Source organism: Cygnus olor, chromosome 1 (assembly GCF_009769625.2).
Source record: "Cygnus olor isolate bCygOlo1 chromosome 1, bCygOlo1.pri.v2, whole genome shotgun sequence".
In the NCBI taxonomy this organism is placed as follows: Eukaryota; Metazoa; Chordata; class Aves; order Anseriformes; family Anatidae; genus Cygnus; species Cygnus olor.
The window spans coordinates 14,509,990-14,532,822 of NC_049169.1; the positions used below are offsets into that span (position 1 = coordinate 14,509,990).

The 22,833-nt window shown below is 38.7% G+C and overlaps 1 protein-coding gene across 1 annotated transcript; it reads left to right on the top strand.

The window, feature by feature from the left end:
- The first annotated feature begins 1,101 nt into the window (after positions 1-1,101).
- Positions 1,102-22,540, top strand: PUS7 (pseudouridine synthase 7). The gene is given in 18 exon segments (XM_040544613.1): positions 1,102-2,062; positions 2,866-2,944; positions 3,622-4,015; positions 5,899-5,983; positions 6,104-6,205; positions 7,094-7,238; positions 11,788-11,899; positions 13,217-13,294; positions 14,996-15,124; positions 15,362-15,487; positions 15,747-15,808; positions 15,966-16,001; positions 16,004-16,125; positions 16,991-17,117; positions 17,873-17,974; positions 20,541-20,670; positions 21,651-21,742; positions 22,180-22,540. Coding segments are annotated over 16 exon segments (1,950 nt in total). The 5' UTR covers positions 1,102-2,062; positions 2,866-2,944; positions 3,622-3,650; the 3' UTR covers positions 22,317-22,540.
- Positions 22,541-22,833: the final 293 nt, after the last annotated feature.

A 22,833-nucleotide genomic window follows, 5' to 3' on the forward strand; every position in this document is an offset into this window, starting at 1 on the left:
AGCCGACATTCTGACCAGGTCAGAGCATGCTCGTAGTACAGATCCACTCTGTTTTTATTTGGTTTTAAAATGGTGGCGTGATTTGCATGGTGCAGGTTCTGAAATGGCACTCAGACACGTCTGTGCCCGGGGAACTGATGTTCAATTAGCACAATCTGCTGCACAGTAGGAGAGTTCAGGAAGGCCACTGACTGCCTCACAGGCGTGACTCACTGCCACTGACTCTAGCTGACTGGGGAAAATTATGCTTTTCTGTACTGCTGTTGTTCTTTTGAGGAGTTTATAGTACATTCTTGCCTGCTTCCCCTAGGTGCTTTGCAGTATAGTTTTTTAGTTGCAAAGGAAAACTTCGGCAGGCCAGAGGTGAAGGAAGGGTGTGCAGAGCTGCCTGCCATGGGCACTGCCGCCTTCCCAGGGCTGCCCCGGCCAGGAACTCTTTTAATTATCCTGCTAATTACGCCTCCCTGCAAGAGCAGCTCCTTCCTTTTGGCTCTAGAGGCAGCCCTGAATGCCCTGCCTGGAGCACAAGTCCTGTTAGGAGCGGCTGAGGGACCTGGGGTTGTTGTGTCTGGGGAAGAGGAGGCTCAGGGCAGACCTCATTGCTCTCTACAACTGCCTGAAAGGAAGGTGTGGGGAGCTGGGGGTCGGCCTCTTCTCACAGGTAACCAGTGATAGGACTAGAGGGAATGGCCTCAAGTTGTGCCAGGGGAGGTTCAGGCTGGAAATGAGGAGACATTTCTTCTCAGAAAGAGCAGTCAGGCACTGAGACGGGTTGTCCAGGGAGGTGGTGGAGTCACCGTCCCTGGGGGTGTTCAAGGAGAGGTTGGACGTGGTGCTTAGGGACATGGTTTAGTGGGTAACATTGGTGGTAGGGGGGTGGTTGGACCAGATGATCTTGGAGGACTTTTCCAGCCCTAACGATCCTGTAATTCCCCGGCTCTCCCCGCAGCCCGGGCCTGAGGCAGCCGCCGCCGCCCGCCCGCAGGGGCGCAGCCGGGAGCTCTGGCCGGAGCCCGCCCCCATACACGCGGCGTGGAGCCGAGCTGGGCCCTCCTCCTCCTCCTTCTCCTCCTCTTCCTCCTCCTCCTCCTGGCCCGTCCTCCCGAGCCGGCGTGCGGGTAAGCGGTACCCCCGTCCCCAGCTCCCGGAGCCCTCCCCGGGGCCGCAGGCCTTTCCTCCCCGTCCCGCCCGGTCCAGCCCTCGGCAGGAGGCGGCTGGAGCTACTGGGACCATAACCGGGGCCCCGGGCCCTCCCTGCCCGCCTCTTCCGGGGCCTGGCGCTGCCGCCCCGCTCCCCGAGCCGCTTCCCCGGGCATCGAAAGCCCGCGGGGGCACCGCTGGGGTAGGGCTGGGCTCGGCTCCCGGCTGCCTGCCGAGCTCGTATCATCATCATCATCATCATCATCATCATCATCATCATCATCGCGCCCTGCTGCGATCGTGTTTTGCTCCGTGACAGATCCCGTGCCCGCCTGGGAGAGGAATGAAGCCCCAGTGACCGCTTGGTGCGGCAGGAAAGTCGGTGGCTCTGTCAGGACGAGGTCCCTGCTGGAATTGCTGCAGAGCCGCGCTGCGTGCAGAGCCTGGCTTCTGCAGAAGCACCTGTTAGCGGGGCAGAGGGTTGAGGCACTTCAACAGCTGTCAGGAAGATAAAGGGCCTTTCTCCGAAACACCCTGCTCTGTGTGCCCCCACACTGCAGCTCCTGCCACTGGCTGCCCTGGTGGTGGTCGCCATTTGGCACCAGGCAGCGCTCCAGCGTGACCGGGCCGTGCCTGCTAACTTCGGAGCCTCTGGGGCCAACATTGAGTTCTTTTAACCATTTGCATCATTTAGTAACTCAGCATTACATATTTCTTTTAGAAACATGAGATTTGTCTTGCTACCTCCTTCAGCAGGTGTTCCAGAAGATTTCAGTGTGCTCCATGTGGATTCATTCGCCATGCAAGGAGACTCAGAAGCCATCTAGAAGCCTTTTCCTCACCAGTGCTTTATTGTCAGCACCCCATGAATTTGGGAAGATACAAGAAGAATCTGGAAATGCTGGTGAATTGCTTCTCTTGGGTATGATATTTTTAAAGGAGAATTTTATATTCTATTATTTGAGGACAAACTGACATTGATGTTTTCTGCTAGTAGGTATACTGGTTTGTGTAGTGTTTTGCTTTCTTCTCTGTGTGTTTTGTCACCATTTTCAGGTACCGCATGTGCATTTTTATAAGTCTACTTATTTCCTTTTTGTTCTTTTCTTTTCTAGCTTCTGTTTTCAGTCCTTCATTTGAGCAAAACATTTCAGATGTTCCTAAAACAGGCTTTCCTGCCTATTTACCCTAAACTTATGTGACCTTAGAGCTGAAAGTCCCAACAATTAAATCGGTAGTGGCTAACAGCTAAACTGGTAACAAGTAGTTAACAACATTAGTCATGTGTCCTCCTTTAAAAACATACCCTTTAAATTTAAATAGAACATTAGAGAAATACAGAGTGATGGATGTTGCTCCCTAGTGGGAGGCCATGGTCTCCTGAGAGGTGTCCTTGGTCTGGCACGGAGCATGTGTCCCCTGCAGCGTTCCCTTCCACATTCCTCCGCACAGGTCCTTTTTAGTATGTCCTCACACACATCCTCCTTTGCCTCCCGTTGTGCTTTCTGCCACCAGCAGCTCCTGTCTTTTTTAGGTATGCTCAAGTAGAGGCACTGTGTGCACCTTTTTTGAGTAGAGTTTTGGCATGCGGTGGGTTTCCTCCATTGTGGAGCCAGCTGGAAGTGACCATGATGAGCACAGGGCAGTTGAGGGCATCCTTGCAACCTTATGGTTATTTTTTTTTTCCAAACTTTCTCAAATAGATATTTTTCCTTTGTTTTTCAGATCTCTAGGTTCTGGCTCTGCTGACAGAAGGGTGACAGCTAAAGTTGCCAGTGAAGAGTCAAATCCCTGCTCCACCATTGTGAGTAGTCATATTCTCAGAAATCACTTCACTTGCTTGTTGTTTCATTTGTCCCACTCATTCAAAAAATGTGTTACCCCTTCCCTATTATCTTTTGGTCTGAATTCCTGCCATCTTGAGTTCCATGTGGGATTGTGTGTGTTAGAAGAGATGCACACAGAAAAGGAGAAGGTGAGATTTCAGGTTTAGGGGGAATCAAGCCATCTTCTCTCAATCCTTGCAAGATCAAATCTTGGTAGAACAAGGAATAATTGAGAGCAGTAATGTGTAACAGAAGATTTGGGAACAGAAAGTTTGTTAGGTCCTAAATTACTATTGACAGCAGAATCTGTATGGACAGGGCTCAATGCAGCTGTGTAAGATTTTGCAAGAGTTTACAGTGGTGGCAAATGCATTGTGTAGCATCGAATCCTGCTCTCTTATAGCTTTACATCCTTGCTGCCTCAGATGGGTATTAAGTCCCTTTAGTATCTCCCTTCTCTCTTCTCAAGTACGTATTGTTTCTAGCTGTAAAAAAGAAAACAAAACCCCACAACTTTACTTGATGTTTAACTTAAATGCAGAAAGTTTTATGGTTTTCCCAAACTGTTGCAGAGTGCAGTCCTTGGAGTGAAGAGACTATGTATTGATATTGCTCTTGAGCAGCCAGGAAATAAGCCATTCTTCTTGCTCCTCAGGGCTTTCTGTCCTACACTGTGCCTTAAACATGGAAACTGTAGAAATGAATAGCGTATCCTTGAAACGTCCTCATTCTGAGGATGATGTGGCTAATGCAGACGAAATTAAAAGACAGAAGATCTCAGAGAAGTCTCAGACAGGGAACAACTCTGGGCAGAGCGTTGAGACTGTAAACGAACAACCTGACAAATCTCTGCTTGAGGACACGAAAAATGAAATAATCCCCAATGAGGAAGGTGAGGAGCAAGAAGATGAGGAACTAGAGGACAGTGATGAAGATGGAGATCCAGAGAGCTTTGCAGACATGATGAAGCATGGACTGACAGAAAGTGATGTTGGCATAACTAAATTTGTTAGCTCTCATAAAGGGTTTTCTGGAATCTTAAAAGAGAGGTAACTCTTTGTCTTGTTATTTATGTTAATTCCTTGTGTTAGCAGCTGTTGTTTTCCATTTTCCTTTTCTGACTCATAGGATGCAGTTGGATTATGTGCGGCCATTTGGGAGGTTCATCGCTTTCTGTTGCTAATGCTGAGATTGAAAGAAAGGTTTAATTTGGCATTTTTCTTGGTTGTTTTTCTCTTTTATTTGTTTTTTGTTCCTGTCAAATGGAACTCTGGAGAGGGAAGCTCTGTGTGGATAGAAATAGATGACTACACTAAGCTTTGCCATTTATCTTTATCTGTGGCAGCAGCATGCAGCATAAAACCTTGTGCAATATAGCTACCTTCTGTACAGCTCTTCAGTGCTGATTCAGGAGACTCTGATAACAGTATTGAAGCTAAGCTCTTTCTTGCATTTCCCTGACTTGTTAGTGCTACAGTAGTTAAGCATGTATATTGGCAGGTAGTCCACTAGAGTTTAACTCTAGTTAACACTGTGATCAGCCATAATGTCATTTACAAAACATAAAAGGGAATTTTATAACTCAGGGTGTGGAATCTTGCATTATAAACTTAATAAGACATTTGGCTTATAGTAGCTTTTATTTTCTCATGAATCTTCTAGATTCTTCTTTATTTTCTCATGAATCTTCTAGAGTTTTTTAATTAAAAAACATGGTTGAATAAAACTCTGAGTGCACATACAAAAACTCTGAAGCAAAAATCATTGTTGCCCTACCTTAGCAAATCAGTTTTGTTTTACGCACCAAAAAGTCCTTGTTTTTAAATACTAGCTTCATATATAGAACATCTTATACAATAAAACGATATGTACATGTTCTGTATTTAAACTTTACAAGCAGCATTAAACAGCTAGCATAATCCTTCACTGGTGAACACAGTCTATGCTGAACCTCCTGCTGGGAAATTTGCCAGTCTTCAAACTGAGGTGGCCAGATATAGCTGTGTGCTAGAAATGTTTGTGGACTCACAGTTTGACTTTGATCCCAGTTTGTTTATAACACCTATAATTAATTTAATCCTAGCATTTTTATGGTAACTGTCACTAGCATGTCTAGACAGCTACAGATAATAAGAGCGGACGTAAAACACTCTTCCTTAGGAAGAAATTCCACCAGTAAGATGTATGGCTGCTCAAAAGTACGGCAAACGTAGGCTTGGGGGGATACTGTAGAAACATTCCAGTGCTCAAGCTTTTTATTGATCTTTCAACATTCATAAGCTCACGACTTTTTTTTCCCCCTCTTTACAAGCTGTTGCTACTTAAAAACAATTTAGCAATTGCAGCATAGACTGTTTCTACTCTAACCTTAAAGTTAGGATGTTTTTCTCATTGGGTGTAGCAACTCAATCTAAAATGTCACAGTGAAATTTTATGTTGCTGTCACAGAGGGTACAGAATAGTTTTTGTTGGAAGATGTTCTCTGTAACTGAATATATGTAACAGAGCTGAACTTGTCTTGCTTTCCTTAGAGAATGACTAACACATGCTTTATCCTGCAGGTTGTTTGAAGTGACAGTGCATTTGTGTTGAACTTGTGGTGACGTAGTAGAGTCTTATTTGTCAGTAGTGACAATTAAGGACATAAATTACTGATCTCTCCAAATTAGTGGGAAAATGACTGAATAACTACAGCAGGTGCTTGGTTATCTGCAAAGAAGCCTACTTGATTTAGATACGCTAGACTTTCTGCAATGTTTTCTTGGTATCTTTCTGAGGGGTGGGAATAGGTACAGCTTTCCCATGGCTGAAGTTTCTTTTGCACTCCTTTGAATGAATTCTGTGAGCAAATAGCTTCTTAGGAGAGGACTTTGCGATGTGGGATATTTTTATTTTTTAAATTACAGTTTTAATGCATGCTTCTTCCCATCAGATACTCGGACTTTGTTGTTCATGAAATAGGCAAAGATGGACGTGTGAGCCATTTAGATGACTTTTCTGTCCCAGTGGATGATGAGGTAAATTCTGAGGTAAAGGTAATGGCTAAACTCATTAAGTAAGAACATTAAGAGACTGAAAACTGTTTTATGTGGGTTATTGGATGTTTGTTTTTCCTCCCCCCCTTAAATGCATGTCAGGACCCATCGGAAGAAACATTTACAGTTTTGTCAGAGGAAGACAAGCAGCGTTTAGAGGAGCTCCAGCTTCTTAAGAATAAAGAAACTAGTGTTGCTATCGAGGTAAAATTAATGAATGGGATAAAATTTGGGGGGGGAGGGGATAAGAGTGAGTGACTAGAAGGTATGTGCTTTCTAATGCATGCGTAGCATAAGAGCAGCTTGAATGTGATGTAGCAGCAGGTAATACTGAACTGTTGCTAATTTAGGTGCAATTCTGTAAAGCATTACAGATATACTCAAATTCATGCATGTGAGTAGTTAAGATCTCAGTGGGACTATGCATATGAACTCAAATGCATGTCTTAATTTCTGTGGTGTTAAAATTTTATTGCAATATTTTGGTTCTCTGTCTAGAAGTGTTTTATAGGATATTTATGTGAGAAGGGTTAAATAAAATCCATCCTGATAAAAAGACTATTTCCAATGGCAATGCTTAGTGATTTAATAGAAAAGAGGATAAATATGGTCTTCTGTCGCAAGAAATTAAAAAGATTTAAAACAAAAAAATCATATTTTTGAAAAGTCAAATATTCCATATATTTGAAGAACAACTCTTGAGCTACGTTCAGTATAGAGAAATGAGTAAGATTAGGTCTGGTAATTTCAAATAAGCAATCCCATGAATCTTAACTAGCGATTTATTTTTTTTGCCTTTAATTCATGTAGAAAAACTTAGTTTTGCCAGAGTTATCATTAGAAGAGGGAATTTTATTAAGTACAAAAGAGAGGAATTAGTCTTGAAAATTTTTGGTTTTGAAGGTTGAGACTTTGTATCAGTTACTAACTGTTTTTCAAACTAATGACTAGGCCAGACTTCTTAAAGTGTACCTATTCAGTTTAGTGTGATTCAATAGGTTTTTTTTAAGCACACAAAACTTCAACTCTGAGAGAGTCCTTCTCCTTTTGTGTTATCTTATTTGTTTTGTGTATGCATATGTTTTACCACAGGTAATTGAAGACAGTAAAGAGAAAAGAACAGTCATCCATCAAGCTGTTAAGTCCTTGTTTCCTGGACTGGAGACTAAAACAGAAGATCGAGATGGAAAAAAATACATTATTGCCTATCATGCTGCTGGGAAAAAAGCACTGGCAAGTGAGTTTCAGTATCACAACAGTTGGGTAAAGTATATGCTAAAAGTAACCTGAAAATTAAAAAACAAAACAAAGCATTAGAAAGTACTTTACATGGATTGTACATCCTAAAATGTAATCTGGCTTTTCTCTTTTTGTCTGTGCTGATGTCATGCATCTAAAGTAACTAGGAACGCAAATGGTATCTCACATTCAAATTTTTACTCACTTTTCTTTCCAAATCATTAATCAAGTATATTTATGTTAGAAGTGAGAGGACCTTTTGGTATTACAAGGGGAACAGGCAAAACAGGGGCTTTATTATATGTATTGTTTCAACGTAGCTTTCATGGACTTGCCTGGATCTGCAAGCGTGTGCTGTGTTTGTAGTTGAAACGCACTCAGCATGTCTTGACTGTCTCGAAAAATCATGATAAAATTCTCCATGACTTGAACTGAGATAGGACCTATTTGTTTTCTTATAGGTTTATATAAACATAATATATTTACTGTGGTCTTTAAGATAGTGTCGGTCATTAGTTTTGAAAGCAGAAGTAGCCATGTTTTATTTGCAAAAGATTGTCCATACTGATTATGTTGTGGTTACTATTTTGGAATAATTACAGTAGTGAAAGATTTTCAAAATGCAGTATTATATATACTCTTACCAAATCTTGTTTTTGGTTACAGGGGATAAATTCATATGTTCTACATCATTTAATATGTTTTATTTTTTAATCTACATGTATTTTAATTTTACTTTGATCCTTCTGCAAGTTGAGAGGATTGTCTAAATGAAAAATTTGCATGCTTAACTAAAGGTTTTAAAGTTTGTTTTGAACTGATTTATTCCAATTTCATTTCAACCTACTGCAAGTGGTATAGTATGTAAGGCTAGCCCTTTTCATTTTAAAGATAAAGGAGATGGAGAAAGGAAAATAAAAGGAAATAAGATAATTTAAAATTTGAAAGAAGACCATCTCCACATTCAATGTAGTTATTACTTCTGAAATTTTTTAGGCAAGTATGGGAATGTTGTATTTTATTGGTACAAGTTATAACGTGTTATATATCTTGTTTGATTGTTTAGAAACTCTGTATGTTTGCATGCTTTATGCATGGAGTATGTATACTTAACAGCACAAAATTCTCCTCAACCCGTTTTGTTCTCTGTTGGTTTGTAATGGTTTTACCTCCACCTTTCCCTTCTGCTTGCACATATTCTTTAACCGTTGTTACAGTCAAGTGGTTGTTATTAAGCTGACCAGTCTGATTTATAATTTTATGATAAAAAATAATCATCCTGGCCTGAGGAAATTTACCTGTGCTTCTAGTTTGATTTAACAAATACTGTATGAAAAGATTGAAGTATTTGGAATACACTGAAGAGAATTTAATGATGTATCTCTAGGATTAGAACATTTTCTGGAGCAGAGTTTTGTTATGCAGAGGAGCATCATCTAAAGCTGAACTGTTAAGTTGCAATGCTACAAACACCTGGGCGAGTTGGTGGAGATGTGTACAGTTTCAGTGGGTGTGTGTGAGTGCTAATGGATGTGGGGTTTGAGTGCAAGTTCCTATTAGTCAGGATGATGTGTCCTTCATGCTTATACAGCCACTAACACATCTCAGTCCTGAGCAGGTTCCCCGGGCAAGAAACATTTCAGAAGTGTGTAATACTCACTAATTAGCTATCTGATTACTTTTGTTTATAATATAAAGGTTGCCAAAAATAGTTTCCTAAAATTTTAAAATTAAAAGCTGCTGTCTGTTTATACTAAGTTCACACCCCAAATACTTAAAATACCGCCTTACTAAATTGTCAGTTAATTGCTGTTTCATCATTGTCCACAAATGAAGTTTGTTGCATCTCCGATTGAAGCTTTCCATATGTTCACTGTTTGCCTCTGCACGATTCCATTGCATAACTGTCTAAATTGCTGTCATCCACCACCTAACTGTTGGATGTTCTCTACAGCATAAACAATCCCATAACCATAAACCTGCATGTTCACCTCTAAAAACCCTTTGACAGTCTAAAAATTAAATGCTACTCTTTTGTGCTCTTTACGCTATGCATTGGGACAGAGGTCAGAACTGCAACAGGTAAGAGATGTTGACATTTCATGCTAACAAAATGAAATGCCAACCATTACGACCTCCTAAATTGTGACGAGACTGGCCAAAGTAGTAACAATTAATTTAAAACAAAACAAACACAACAAAACAAAAAACCCAACCTACACACAAATAATGATTACAGTTCCCGGAAACAGCTAAGAACTAGGCTTGTGCTATCTCTTTTTCACTAGTGCAGTATAGGCAGTAGTCATTTGGTGCAGAGACAGTCTGCCAGTAATAAGTGATGTGAATTATTGGGGTTGACTATACTTATCTATCTACATACCCTATCTATGGTAAATTTCCCTTTGATTTCATTAAGCCAAAACTTTACCCTTCAGCCTTATATTTCAAAATCCATTCTCCAGATGTATACAACTTTAAAAGTATGTATCATACGTCCTGATCTTAACAGAAAGCTTCTAGCCCTCAAGTTGCAGCAAAAGGTTTGGAAAAAAAATCTTGGAAATACGATTTTACTGTGAAATACGTAATGAGACTGAAAAAATAGCAATAAGGAATGCAGGCTGCCCCTTCAGTCCATCTACCCAATTGAGTACTTCAACGTGTTGGGTCAGGAATGGATAAATATTGGGATTATAGCTGTAGTCTTCTAGGACTTAGTGCTGGGGATAGGGATGTGGCTGTGGTGCCCAGAGGTGAGAAGCCTGTGGGCATATCATGCAGAGTCCTTTTAGTCTTGCCTTGATTAGGGCTCTCTTTTAGGAGGGTGTCAAAATAACTGCGTGCAAGGTGAAGTAGTTAAATTTGAAGAACTGTTTCAGCTGGAGAAGACCTTCCCTGTGAATCACTCGCTGTTTTCCCCCACTTCTCTTTTAATTAATGAGTTCTTCATGAAGGTATCTTGTTCTTCAAACTGAATGCGGTATTTCATTGAGTGTGCTTAAGAAAAGTGGTGGCTCAGAACAGAGACCAGTAGCAGCGTGAGGTCTCTTAATACTCCTAACTGAGTATTTTGATCATACTACTCAGTTTAGATCCTAGGAAACTTTATATTGTTTTTGTGGGAGGACTTTGCTTAGGAATCAATGGTACAAGACAATCACTGGAATTATTTTCTAGTGATTAAAAACTATATATATATAGTATTTCAAACTGTAGCATGAGAAATTGTTTTGGCAGAAGTGTTTGTGTGTATGGCGCTTTCTCAAGAAGGCAAGAAGAGCTGTCCTTTAGCGAAAAGTTTGATGAAGCTTAAACATATTCACTGTCTGCGTGGGATATCTGAGGTTTATTAAACAAATGTGAACAAAACCAGCAGTGTTTTCCAAGACCTTCCTTTCGGTGTTGACGTTTATATAGTGGAATAGGACTGGCTTTTTTAGATAGCTTTTATTTTTAGGAAAGAAAAGCTCTTTTTGTACAAAACAACAAATGTCCGTTTGGTGGCTACCAAGAAATAAGGTGCTTCTTATTTAAAAACAAATCCTTAATTTCGTTCTTGTAAAAGAAATAATTGATAAACAAAGCACCTCAAAATAGGTTGCTAAAGCTTGTTGAATGAACCTTCATTCTCAGTAATGTCATCAACAGTGGATGATGGTCAGAGGAAAGTGTTATCCCTGGAAGCTTTTGTTTGTAAAAGAAGCTCGACAAATATATTGATGGTTTTGCTTCCCTCTCCAGCAATCTCCAAATAATTGTACAGAACTGTAAATCAGTTGATAGTCTGCAGGAGCTGAAGTTCTCTCCCTCTGGTGCTCTGTAAACATGGCACAGTATCTGGCTTGAATTACTTGTTAATGTTGTAATGGTGCCAGATTTTTCTTTCCCACATGACTTAAAAAAATATTCATAGAATATCCTGAGTTGGAAGGGACCCACAAGGACTATTGAGTCCAATTCCTAATTCACCTTAATATTTTAATAATAAACTTTTTAAAGTTTTTATAGAGATACAACCCATGTTTTCTCATTACATACAGAAGAAAATCCTACAAAAATAAATAACATTAGTACAATAAATATTACTGTAGTCATCCTACAAACAGTGCTCCAATGGTCCAAATCTATCAATTAGAGAAGGCACCAGGTGAAAAGTGGAGTGGCTTTTACTGTACTGGCTAAAAGTAAGTATAATGATAATGTTTTTGAGGAATTTAATCGGGCAATGTGGCAGTTAAGTGACTAGGGGATATTTTTAAGTAGTTTCATGAATAAGAAACTGTCACCATTTCAATGAAGCTTTTTTAGGTGCCAGAATTGATTAAACAGAAATTTACAGCCAGTGGAAGGAGAGAAGGTACTTTTCAATGTGCTTTGCAGCTTTTGCTGTCAGTATGTATCTATTTATTTTTAAAGCAGATGGAGGTTATCAGAAATTGACTTTACGTATTTGTTTTAAATGGAACTGCAATGGCAACCATATTCATTGAAATAAGAATTCAAATATTCATTGAAATAAAATTTTGACCTTTTTATTTTTAAAGATCCAAGAAAACACTCTTGGCCAAAATCTAGGGGAAGCTACTGCCATTTTGTACTGTACAAGGAGAACAAGGATACTATGGATGCCATTAATGTCCTATCAAAATTTTTAAGGTAAGGCTGCTGTTTCTGTCAACTTGTCTAGCACGCTGTCTTCCCACTGCGTATTTCATGTTACTGCAAATGTTAAGCCTCAGGGTTATGTAAGAGCAATACAAGTGGTTACTATTGCCTAATCTTTAGCCATTTTTTCTTTTTTAAAAGACCAAATTTGAAACTATGTTTCAGAAGAAAAGTACAAAGTGATCCCAAGTGATTTTAAAAGGCTGTACCCTATTCCTTCAGTGGAAAAAAGCTACACAGTTCAAATTGGCCGTTTGGAGAAGGGCTAGGCAGCTCATAGGCTCAATGTAAATAACATGAATTAAAAGCCAGTTTTATTCAAGTGTGTGAATGTGTGAGTTTTATGCAGGTATGTTATGAATCTGTGTCAGATACTGTTGTGATAATATGCTAATTGGTTGCTAAGTACTAATTGATAAACTGTCATTCCATGTGTTAGTTTCTCCAGTACAAACACAGCCTTAACTCCTTTTACCCCACGAAATGCAACAACAAACAGATTCGTGAAAGGCACAATGGGAACACAATGAATTACAGACAAAGAATTCTTTTTAAATAGGGTCAATTCAGTGATCTATTCCCTGCTTTTCCACCCCCCTTCAGTGTTCCTATTCAACAATAAATATCTGCGCTTCAGACAGTAACCAGTACAATACAATACTAATATTTGCATTTGGGAAGAGACTATTAGGAATATAGTTTGGTGGAAATACATACCTAGTGGCAATTCTGCTACCACCTGCTGCCCATAGCTGGAATAACAGGATGTATTTCCTGTGTAACACGGGCTGTAGTACACAAAGTGGAAAGGAAATTTCCTTTTTGAGGGAATAAATGGAACAAATTTTAAGTTAACTTCACATATTCTCATATCATGTGCATGCATGGTATTCAAATTGACATGCTATTTGAAATTTAAGGAAGAAATGGACCTGCTGTGAATTTTTTTTATAATGATGGCTACATATTCATGAATTGAGTGGATATATAGAGAGAAGTATTTCAAAGCTCATATTTTGAAAGCACAGTTGTGGTTCTGTTTGCATAAAATTAAAACAGGGAAGTTTGAGTTTTATTTACTTACAGATGAACTTAGGAAATGTCACACATATTTAGGAGTGTCAAACTGCAGCCTACTTCTGGGGAAGAATATAAGTCTACCTATACAAATGTATGTTCTATTTCAAATAGAAAATATGTATTTTCCACATAAAAGATAAATTAATAATTCTGGGTAATTATACTGAAAATTGTGTTCAATCTGTGGCTACTTTAACAGTTTTTATATCTCTCACCATTGCCTTTAAGAGTGAAGCCAAACATATTTTCCTACATGGGAACTAAAGATAAAAGGGCTATAACAGTTCAAGAAATTGCTGTTCTTAGGTAAGTGAAAATACCCTGGAGTGTTTGCACTCCTACCACGATGGCTTGGCTACCTCACTAAAAAGCCAAGACTCGTTATGCACGTAACATGAATAGCAAATTCATGTCCTGATCTTGTTACGTGCTTGAGCATGTGTTAATGAATAAACCATAATCTTTTTTTATTCCATGGAGACTGCTAACATTTTCAGGCAGTGGTGCTCTGAGTCATAGGCTAGGTACATGTAAATGCAGCTAATATTTGGCTGAAGCAGTGGGCCAAATTGCCTGTGTGCGCTTGCACTGCATGGTCCTCGTGCAACAGCAGATAAGCAGAACGACACGGTGAAAATCCTGTCGCGTTTCCTTCCTGACTTTTGTTTCCCCCTTCCTCCAGCTGGAATCCTATTTCCTTTCTCACTGAACTCTGAACAGCTCCAGAGAAGGCTAACCACTGCCTTTGCTCATCTGTGAGTAGCCAGAAGGGGAAGAAAAGAGAAGGAATTTTTCTTGCCTTAACCTACTCCCATAATAAAACTTATTTTGGCATACTTCAAGATAATTACATGGTTCCTAGGCACTTGAAATTAGTGCTACATTAGTAACAGAGGATGATGGATGCCTCACAGTCGTGTATTACAATATCTGTTTAGCTGGCTGGAATATTCTGCCTGTACTGATACTTACAGCTCTTTCAAAACCACAGTCCTCAAGTGGAGGAATTCTGAGGTTTGAGAGGCAGTAATTTTCCAAGTTCTTGTTAAGAGGAGGGCATTCACTACTTAATTGTTCATAATTTTCCTTCCTGTGGTTTGCATGCGCATACATTTGTGCATATAAAAGAAATTAATTTGTGAACTATGTGAGGAGCCCAGATTCTGGTTACTGAAAACAAGTTTACCCATCGATGGCAATTCACTGAACTTGTGGTGTAACCATCTCAGGTGCTGTTCTGTTTACTTTTAATACGGTCACATTTAACATTGCATCCAAGAGCTTCAGTGTGTTGTAAGCATTGCCAGCTTCCCTGGGAGGAACCTTCCAATTCTGGTGCACGTTGAGTAGCGTCACAGCACCAAACTCTGCTGTAGATCACTGGAGATAGATGTCATGGGGAAGGAGAGGTAACCTATTATCAGCCCCCTCTGAGCTGATTATGCTGGCCACGCTGTTTGATAAACTTGTCTCTCCTGGTATAAATTTTAGCAGAAGTGTCAAGGAGCAGCTCTGCGATGCAAAGAACAGGACATACTTCTGAAAGACCTAGCAACAAAAATGACAGAAATCAGTGACAGTTTCATATTCCTTCACTTCCACTGAGCTCACACAGCGGCTAGTTACATAGCACAGTCTTAGAGTTAACCACGGTGCTTTCATGGTGTATTTACTCAAATAAAGCAGAGTTAGGCTTGTGGTGTGGAGTACCACTGTACTTCAATATTAAAAGCTTGGGTTTTTGTGTGTGTGTGTGTGTGTGTTTGTTTTTTTTTTTGAATGCATGTACTAACACAGATGTGAAAAGACAGTATTAACACTTTGTCAAAGTGCATGTTTTCTCTTGAATAAGTAGGCCTTAAGAATGTTCTCTTCTTTTCAGAATCTCTCTTTCTTAAACTAGACTGTCATTGCTTTTTGGTTTCAAAATGATGGCATTTCTATATTTATTGAACTTACCTGCTTTTCTAAGCATAGGGTGGTCACTGTTGGTCTGTTTCTTTTTAGAATCACTGCACAAAGACTTGCTCATCTGAATAAATGCTTGATGAACTTTAAATTAGGAAATTTCAGTTACAAGAACCATCCGCTGAAATTAGGAGAGCTGCAAGGGAACCATTTCACTGTTGTTCTCAGGTAATATTGTTAGTGTGTATTTAGACCGTTCTGTTAGATTCCCCACCACCACCCCCAAACAGGGAAGGGAAGTCAGTATATCTTATGTTGCAAAAAAGAAGAAAAATCCAATTGTCAGGAGGCTACTGAATTTATTAAGCACTGTATAATGTTGAGCTGTAATATTTTGGGGATTATGAAATCGTTTAAGCCCTTAATAATCTGTTCATGACACTTTTATTTTTTTTTTAATGCTAGAAATATAACAGGAACTGATGACCAGATAGAACAAGCAATGAACTCTCTCAGGGAAATTGGATTCATTAATTACTATGGAATGCAAAGATTCGGGACTACAGCTGTTCCTACATACCAAATTGGCAGGTATGTGTTGTTTTCATCACTTTTTATTTGTTTAAACCCTATATATCTTAAAGGTTTTTCTGTCCTATTGCATGTACCGGTTTTAATTTTAGATTCAAGGAAGGCCTTGTTTCTGAAAGAGCTTCAGCAGGTACCTTGCATAATGCCACTACTTCTAATACTGCATAAACGCAAACAATACTTCTTATTTCGAATAAGTTTGCTCAATCTTAAAATATATTTAGTAAGTTCGTAATCAACTTTCCTGTTTGAATCTTAGAGCTATTCTACAGAACAATTGGAATGAAGTAATGGATTTGATATTAAAACCACGACCAGGAGGTAAGGTTCCAACCTCAACTATTCTGTGATTCTGTTAACCTGTGTAATTTGTCATGAGTGAACTGTTTTAACAAAACTCAACTGTTTTAACAAAAGGTGAAATTAATGTTTTTTTGGTGTGTAGGTAAAATATTTTTATTCTGCATTCTTGTTCTAGCTGAAAAGGGATACTTAGTAAAATGCAGAGAAGAATGGGCAAGACTAAAGATCCAGCAGCAGCCCTCAAGAAACTACCTGTAAAAAGGTGCGTGGAGGGACAGCTTCTACGTGGACTCTTAAAGTATGGAATGAAGAACATAATCTCTGCATTTGGCATAGTGAGTGTAAAAGTGCTGTGGGCTATTTACTTGAATAAACATTTTCATGGTATCATGATGAATTAGAAATACTCTCATCAGGCATCTCTCGGTCTAAGTGTAAAATCTTTATCCTACGTTTTTGCTTGAAGTACTGCTGATGGTAACATGACATCTGTAATCAATGTATAATGAGCTCTCCAATTTATACAATGATCTCTTTAACAACGATCTCTTTAAGTTGGAAGCAATACAGCTACACTTAGTAACCGTTTGTAATACAGACCTGAGGATTGTGTAGAAATTCAGTATCAGAGTTCTTCCCGTTGCTTTAAAAGTACAAATCAAACTGATAATATGCTAATGAACCAGCTTTGTATGGGTGGTGGATTCACTGTCACTTTCAAGTTCTGTAATTACGTTGAAATCTTTGGAGAAGATAGCTCATAACCAGCAATTATTGGGCCCAGCATACAAGCTGGGAATAATTTCTTGTTTATTAAGAACACAATTAGAATAATGCTATGCCTTAATATCTGCAAAGTTTACATAAGATTTCAGAAGGTTGAATATGATGAATTCAGTGTTTCTTTTAACAGCCCCACGTGTTTGAGCTGTTGAACAAAAAACCAAAAAGTTTATCTCATTTTTAATTTAACCACAGTGTTTTTTTGTGTATGGATTTCAAATGTATAAAAGCATTATTTCTTCACATACCTTTTTCCCAAATCACAAATAAAGACACAAGTCTGTATATCAAGTTGTTTTGTTAGTCCTGTTGCTGGAGAAGGTGACATTTCAAATATGTACATTTTTGGCTTATGAGTAAAAGAAAAACCTGAAAATACATATTTCTAATTTTTCTTTTTTTTTTTTTAATCTCCAGATACCAAGAAACAATCGTTTAATGTACATTCATAGCTACCAGAGTTACGTCTGGAATAATATGGTGAGCAAGAGAATAGAAGAATATGGGCTTAAAGCTGTACCGGGAGATCTCACACTTAAAGGAGGTAAAATCAAACAAACAAACAAAAAGGGTCGGTGATGCTTTGTAGTACAAATTGGTAGAAAACAAGGTGCAAATATCCACTATCACAAACAGATCTGCTTTCTCTCCTTGTGACCCATTTTGGTCCAGTGTCTTCTGAATCCCTTGGCCAGTTTTAGGCACATTTTGCAAGGAATCAGGAGTGAGGAATTACACATCCCTGAGCTGTTGGTTCACTCGTTTTTCCAGTTAGGCAGTTGGATAGGGAAGGGGGACTGTGAAGGACTGATTGATCTCAAGAATTAACCCAAAAACCCAAACCTTGTTGAGCTATGGAGAACTATGGAAGAAAGCTTTATGAAAGCTTTAGCCACAGGAATTTTTGTTTACATTAGTATCTAGCAAAGCAGCAACTGCACTCAGTCAAAACTCTCTTCACTTGGATTTGCATTTAGCTGTGGTGGGATTGTCCATGATATTTCTCCTTCACATATGCCTGATACGTGGTAAGGGGATTGATTGCTCATCTAGCAGTCCTTACTTCATTCGGCTTTAAATGTCTCTGGAAACCAGGCTGTGAGTCTGCTGGTAACTGACAGCCTTGAAGACTATTATTTCTTTTCTTGGAAATGTTGTCTATTACAGTGGAGATAAAACAGAGTAGTTAGCCCCCTCTAAGTAGGGTTGTTTCAGTCAAATGGCTCATTTTAAATTTGGCTGATGTTAACTGTCACAGGCGTCCATACTGGTAACTCTACTTTTCTGTCCTGATTGTAGCCACAGCTGTTCACATTGAAGAAGGAGATGTTCATAACTACACCATCCATGACGTTGTGATGCCCTTGCCTGGATTTGACGTTATTTATCCAAAGCATAAAAGTAAGTCTGACTATTGACTTACATAGTGACTCTGAAACTGTAGATCTGCTCTTAAAAGGAAGATGAGATCTGTCCAACCTTCCTGACCATTAAAAATTAGCTATTTCAGAGCTGTGCTCTAGTAGTAGGCATGCTACTGTCAACCTCTCCCATTATGATACTAGAGTTCATTATAATTTTTATAATTTAACATAAATCTGTTTTGTATTTCTTTTTAGCAAATAGCTTTTCCAGAAAACTTCTAATGAAGCAAAATGATTTATCTTGGCAAAGGGGGAAAAATGGTGAAAGGTTCATTTAAAAAGTATATGCACTTGATTTTTTTAAATTAGAAAACGAGCTGAATTTACAGAATACATAACCCAAAATTTTGATGTTAGGAAAAAGAACCAGATCTGGTTTAATTAAATGTTAACAAATACAAATGTTAAAATGCATATATTTCATCTGTTGTATATAAGGTATATTGGATTTAAATTGTTTTTATGGAATAGGTTTGGCAATCTATAACTATCTGCATGGAGCACTATGTTATTATTAAGGGACAGAGTTGTAGAATCATTTCAGTTGGACTCAGGAGGCCACCTGGTCCAAGCTTTTGGTCAAAGCAAGGCCAGCTTTGTCCTGTCAGGTGTGAGACTTCCAAGCACAAATAGTTTCTAATGTCTTCTCTGAGTCTTCTCTAAGCTAAAGAAGCCCATTTGTCTCAGATTCTCCTCACAAAGTATGTGCTACAACCCCTTGCCATTGGGGTGGTCCTCCATTAGATTCATTAAAGTTTATCATCATATATTTTGTACTGGGGTGCCTGTACCTGGACACCCGATTTATTCCAAGTGCAATCTAACGAGTGCCCAGCAAGGGGCAGTAATTGTTACCGTCGTAGCTACTGGCTACGCTCCCATTGACAAGAGTCCAGCATGCTGTTAGCTTTTGTTGCTGCCAGCTTGCTCTGTTAAGTCTCCTTTCCCCCAGGATTCCCAAGTAACTGACAGCAGAGGTGCTCTGTAGCCTTTACCATTACAAGGAGTTAATCATTCTTGGGTACAGGACTTGTTCTTAACAAATTTCGTGAGGTTGCTCTTGGCCTATTCTTCTAGCCTCTGCCTGTGTCTCTCTGAATGGTAGTCCTGCCCTTAAGCGTATCGACTGTTCCCTCAGTTTAGTTTCCTCCACAAACTTAATGGAGGAGGAGCTGCAAAGTTATTTAACATGTCATGTCCCAGTTCTTTGAGGAGCTGTGCTGTTAACAAGCTTCTAGGCAGAGCACAAACCAGTGGTGACTGTCCATTGGGACCATGAGCCTGATAGTTCTTTACCCATCTAGCAGTCCACCTACTGTAATGTTCTAACCTTGGATATAAGGATGCTGCATGAACATGTTGAAAGCCTTGCTAAAGGCAAGATCAGCAACATTCACTGCTCTCCACTCATCCTTAGATGTAATAATTTCATTATAGAAGGCTCTCACTGAGCTTTGGCTTTCCTAATGCCATCCATGTGTGCCTAAGCAGTGCTTGTATATCCTTTGTTTGAAGGCTTTCCTAGCTTCCACCTACTGTATATGTCCTTCTTAGATATGGACTTAGTCACAAGTTCCCTACTTAACCATGCCAATCTTCCAATATTTGGTTAAACTGCTCTTGTGCTTTGCTGTCCCTAAAAGACTGGTCAGCTCTCTTGATTTTCTTTGGCTGTCAGAACCGAGTCTCAGAGCTGGATCCCATTCATTTCCAAACATTTGGAAAGCAAAGATCTATTTACAATGTATGGCACTGAACCACATTGAATTAAAAGATTGGAAAGAAAAGCTGAAATTTTTTTTGTATTCATTGTATTTTTAATGGAATTTTCCCATGGAAAGCCTAATTTATTCCTGTTCAAACTTCCCAATTGCATGGAAGTAATGCTGACAACTGCAGTGCAGGCTAGCAGCATCAGACAGCATTTTAGCTGCTGGATATTCTTACGTGTCCATTGCCTTCCATGTCTTCCCCTGGCATACAGGTACACACCCTTACTTAGGGATGCAAGACTGTAAAAAAAAAAAAAAAAAAAAAAAAAATTACTCCTTCTTTCGGCAGTGTCAGAGATACTTACAGGTACCTATCAGCTAAGTTCCTCAAAGGGCTTTCTTTACTTGTTTCAGTCTCTGCTTTTTCAAAAATAGAACAAGGGGTAGTCTTGCCGCTCCTCCCCCCTTTTTTTAAATCCATATACCTGAGGTTAGTCTTCTGAAGGTCGTTGACATTTCACTGACATCTTACATACATTTTCCACTTACCTAAAGTATTTTGTAAGTTGTAAGTTTTGTTTTCAGCTGGAATTTTGATTTGCTAAAAAAGATTCTTTCTTAGTTACTTGCCTTTACTAATCAGGTTGTATAAGCAAACATTGTAGGTAGTAAGATTTGCAATATATAATTTTAAACTTTTTTCTAACGTTTAACCCATATATAACCATATGTGCTGAAAACTTAAAATACAAAGGAAGGAATGCTCTATGAAAGCTGTCTGTTTCAATCAGCTGTGCTACACTCTGATTAAATATTTTTTCTCTCTTGCAGTTGGTGAGGCCTACAAGGAAATGCTTGTAGCTGACAATCTTGATATCAACAACATGAGGCATAAGATCAGAGATTATTCACTTTCTGGAGCATACAGAAAGATTATTATTCGACCTCAGAATGTCAATTGGTAAGTAGGAGGATAAACAAACTTATATGTGAGTTGGCAGCATAGAGTATATGTGGGATGACTAAGTTAGAAGTATTAGATTGACCCATGGTGTGTGCATATAGACTGAAACATGGGTAGAGAGAAATCTCTGTGCATTTTCCTCATGTTGCTTATACAGCTGAAACTGAACCATAGCCTTATTTCTACAGCGGTCCTCTGTTTTTCAGATGCATCAGTGTCAAAATGTCTATCTGGTTGTTACTCTCCTTGCAAGGGCTTGCCTAAACACTTGCCTAAACCAACAAAGTTGGTCTCCAATTAACTGCATGTCAATCAGAAAGATCTATATCACTTCAATATACTAAATTACTGTATTAGAGACACAACCTAGTTGTCACACAGCAACCAAATAAATACCTCTTAAACAGGTAACCGTACAAATGTGCAGAAAGACTTGATCACTGGTAGATAGACAAAATATAGAGGGTTTAGGAGGGAGTCAAAAACCTCAAATATTTACATTTTATTTTAAATACTATTGATATTTAAAGTTTATCTACTTCCCAGTTACTTTTTTCAGCCTAGTCACTACATATGGAATGTTTTCTATTATATGAATACATAAATATGTATTTAAGCCTTTTCAAAGAAGTTTAGAGGGTTTTCTTCAAAGTGAATGCTTTTCATTTTCTTTCCAAGTATTCTTAGAGTTTACACCATTCTTTCCCTAATTTCATAAACTATATTTCTTGTATAGCTGGAAATCCTGATATGCCATGGGAAGAAACATTAATTATGCAAAGAAATTTCTCCCTAGTTCATTATTTTGTGATAATCCTCATCAAACAGAGTAAAGTTTTCTATATAAAGCTTTACCAGTTATTGCAAGATAAATTTCATAATAATTTCATTAGAAAATCATTCCATCTCAGTTGTATGATTGTAACAGGCAAATTTGAATAATAGTAATAATAATAAACCTTATATATGTTATAAAGGGAAGTTGTTGCATATGATGATCCTAAAATCCCATTATTTACTACGGATTTGGATAAGTTGGAAGGAAAACCATTACCAGTTCTTCCTACAGGTAAATTAATGTTCTTGCTGATCTTTAAATTTTTAAAATAACTTTGGTTACAAAGTCTTTTGGCACTACTTTCTGGGGGGGGGGAGGAAGAGGGGCTAGGAATCTTGAAATAACAAAAGCCTGTTTGTTGTTGTTGTTTGTTTTTTAAAGCAACACAGAAACACACAAACCAAGGAAAACCCGATTCTTAACAAAATTAACTGTCATTACCAATAAATACTTAAGACATCACTTCCTACTGCGAGAAAACTTTATTTAAAGTTGTTTTTATGAAATTCTACATTACACTGTGGATTGTACATTTGAGTGTGGTGGTAATGGCTGTTCTATGGATTTAGGGGTGGTGGTGGAAAACTTGGGTCCACGTCAGATGACATCCAGGATAAGCATTACTTATGCTCTTAATTCTTTTTGCTTTGTGTCTCCTTTCACAATAGATGGTAAGTTCAGGGCACTGAAGATGGAGTTCTCCCTTCCCCCGTCCACCTATGCTACTATGGCGATTCGAGAAGTTTTGAAAATGGACACAAGCATAAAAAACCAGACACAACTGAATACTACCTGGTTACGCTGAATGAGCTGCTAAAATGTCTTAGCTTTTAACATGTATAAAGTGTTTTCCTATTGACATGTTCTGTACAAATCTTAAAGATTGCTAGTAAGAGATTTGTATTTTTTTAAGTTTTTATTAGTGCAAGCATTTCACTTCAGTAGTCATTTACAAGATGGTGTAATATAATATAGGTTTTAGTGACTGGTGCTTTTAAATGAACAAATAAATGTGTTGCTTGAGCTTTACCAGGGCTGCATCTTTAAAAAGTGGGCTTATAATAATTTCAGACTTGGAAGAATGTTTAGCTTGCTCTTTTCAGTGAGCAGTGAATGTTTTTGCGAATTCTGAAGATATATTAAATCACAGATTAGGAAACCGAATTGCGATGTTAATATAATATCTAAAGAAGTTTGCGCTGGTGCGGTCAACGATTCTGTCAGCAAGGCTGTAACGATGTAGAGCTGCTTTAATCCCCTTGGGAAAATATTTGTGCCTATTGTCCTGCTTTGCCAATACCTGTACCAAGAACAGGTAGTGG